This window comes from Octopus bimaculoides, chromosome 13, assembly GCF_001194135.2.
Source record: "Octopus bimaculoides isolate UCB-OBI-ISO-001 chromosome 13, ASM119413v2, whole genome shotgun sequence".
NCBI lineage: Eukaryota > Metazoa > Mollusca > Cephalopoda > Octopoda > Octopodidae > Octopus > Octopus bimaculoides.
In genome coordinates this window covers 8,378,122-8,380,960 of record NC_068993.1, presented here as the reverse complement: position 1 = coordinate 8,380,960, position 2,839 = coordinate 8,378,122, and the positions used below count along the sequence as shown (strand labels likewise).

The window sequence follows — 2,839 nt, the reverse complement described above, 5'->3', positions numbered from 1 at the left end:
ATCTATATATATATATATATATATATATATATATATATATATAACACAGATATAAATCCATATCTGTATCTATACATATGAGCATTAATATACATCCATCTATCCATACAACCATCCATCCATCCATGCATACATAGTTCATATATGTATACAAACATACACACTCACTTATGCACACGCGCGCACACAAATATGCCATCACATTCAGTTACACACGCACATAGTAATATCCGTGTATATGCGTGCGTGTTTTACACTTCATGGAAGTTACCCAAAAATCAAACTTATTACAATAGTCAGGGACACGCCCTTCACGGAAATATGTCATGACCCCTTATCGGTCCTGACCACTACCATGTCTCTCACCCTCCCCATCCCCCTCACACTCTCTTTCTTTCTTTCTCTCTCTCACAATATCTCTGTGTATATATCCCTCCCTCTTTTCACTCCAGTACACGTGTCCTCTCCGCCTATTTTTCTATTATCTAATTGGTTTTGATATAATTTCAATTGTCTCTTTCAACACTTATATATTCTCTCCCTCTTTACTCACTTTTCTGTCTTTCTATAGCTTTTTCCTCTGCCCTTCATTCATTCATTCATTCATTCTCCTTCTCTCCCTCTTCACTCTCTCCTTCTCTTTCTCCACCCCCGCCACTCTCTCTCCCATTCCCTCTCTCTCATTTTGTCCCAGTACCTTTGTCATTTCCCCTTTCTTTTAAGTATATACTCGTATATGAATGCATATCAGCAAAAATGTATATGTTCGTCATGAAACACACTCAAGCACACACACACACACACACACACACACACACACACACACACACACACACACACACACACACACACACACACACACACACACACGCAGACACACGCAGACACACGCACACACGTTCACACAAAGCCACAACCTTCTGGCACTACAATCACAAAACCCACAATACGCTCCACCCTCACCCCCCACATATGCATGCCCATATAAATAGAGAGACGGGACACTTTGAACTGGAGTTGTCTCAAAGACTAAACTGACGAAGGTTACAGATACTGACCCGACATCAACCATGAAGTCCGTTACAGTAGCATATGTCCTCTTCGTGATGCTGTCTTGTTTGACATTGGCATATTCTTATGTTCTGAGGGAATTGGCAAAAAGTAAGTAATGTCTTTTAATATATGCATTCATATTTGAAAATGTGTATTTTATGTATATTTATACATACATACATACATGCATACATATATATATATTGGGTTGTCCATCATCATCATCATCATCATCATCATCATCAATATTATTATTATTATTATTTTATGTTTGACTTTTGCTTTGCATTTGTACAAGTTGGATCCAAGTCTCACTCAGAGACCTCAAGAGACAACAAGTTAGAAGTTCATGTAGGTGTTATGCCTAGGGTACCATATATTTGAATTTGTACAGTGTTGTTCTAGAGAAATTTGAGATCACATGGACAGTATTTTACGTAGGATATGGGCAGCTCCCATGAGCACTATCTTTTGAACTTCAGCCATTTTGGGGTTTCCTGGAATTTGAGCTAGGTAGTAATCAGCCCGTTACGCTGTATTTTACGTAGGATATGGGCAGTTCCCATGAGCACTATCTTTTGAACTTCAGCCATTTTGGGATTTCCTGGTATTTGAGCTAGGTAGTAATCAGCCCGTTTATTATTATTATTATTATTATTATTATTATTATTATTATTATTATTGAGTGAGAGAGCAGTCCTTGCCATCAAAGTGACACTGGGGTCAAATATACGAAGCCTATTCTACCCATCATGACTACCAGTCTGATAAGGGTACACCAGGCACATGCATCACAACCATATGTGCGCGACATGGAGATCTCATATCAGGATAAATAGCGCATGACCACGCAGGTGGGGCCCAGTTAGAATTATCTTCAGGTCGAGTAGCCCATCCCACTCAAAAGGTCCCTGAAACGGTTTGTTTAAGGATGTTGAGCAAAATACCAATGTTTCCAAAGGTGAATTATTCAAACCCCAAAGAATTCCTCTCAACACATGGCTATGATGCTCCCCCACTACTTCTGCTCATGATCGGAGATGCACATATCGTCAGCTACCAGGGGTCATGCGCAACTGGTTACGGTCAAACAACTGACAAGCAAATCTGTGGTATTGAGCAGAATATTTGCTGTAGCCCATCTTTTATACAAAGACAAATCAATGTACATGATAACACTTGCAATCAATTGAGATCAGAAGCCAGGAGACCCACTGCCTGGTACTGCATCCGGGCATTTATTATTATTATTATTATTATTATTATTATTATTATTATTATTATTATTATTATCATCATTATCATTATTATTATTATTATTATTATTATTATTATTATTATTATTATTATTATTATTATTATTATTATTATTCCTTCGTAAGAAAGTGTAGGTAAAAATACACCGGTGTCTTTAGTCGTCTGTCAAACCACAACAAGAGCCTCAGACAGATAATACTTTCCTTAAGATGTGCGCTGTGCCCAATAAGGCTGCTTTTTGCAAGACATCGATCTTGCATGAGATTTCCAGTTGCCTTAAGAAGTTTTGAAGTTTCAGTGGGATTGAGCCCAACGCTCCGATCACCACTGATATCACTTTTACATTACCCTCTAGCATTCCATATAATCTTGCATTCTTGTCGGCTATTATATCACAATAGCCGATGAAAAAGTATCGTAGCTCTTAGCTCCGGAATTTGAAACTCTGAGTCCTATTATGACAACTTACTGATTGTCCTAAACTATACATATATACTTATATACATACATATATATATATATATATATA

At 37.6% G+C, this 2,839-nt stretch overlaps 1 protein-coding gene across 3 annotated transcripts in view; it reads left to right on the top strand.

Moving 5' to 3' along the window:
- Nucleotides 1–1,006: 1,006 nt before the first annotated feature.
- LOC106876298 (uncharacterized) overlaps nucleotides 1,007–2,839 on the top strand; it is a 19,117-nt gene continuing 17,284 nt past the window's right edge. For all 3 annotated transcript variants that reach the window (XM_052972315.1, XM_052972316.1, XM_014924793.2), the window contains exon 1: nucleotides 1,007–1,161. In XM_052972315.1, coding sequence (XP_052828275.1) covers nucleotides 1,071–1,161 — 91 coding nt within the window. In that variant the 5' untranslated portion in view covers nucleotides 1,007–1,070. The remainder of the gene's footprint in view (nucleotides 1,162–2,839) is intronic.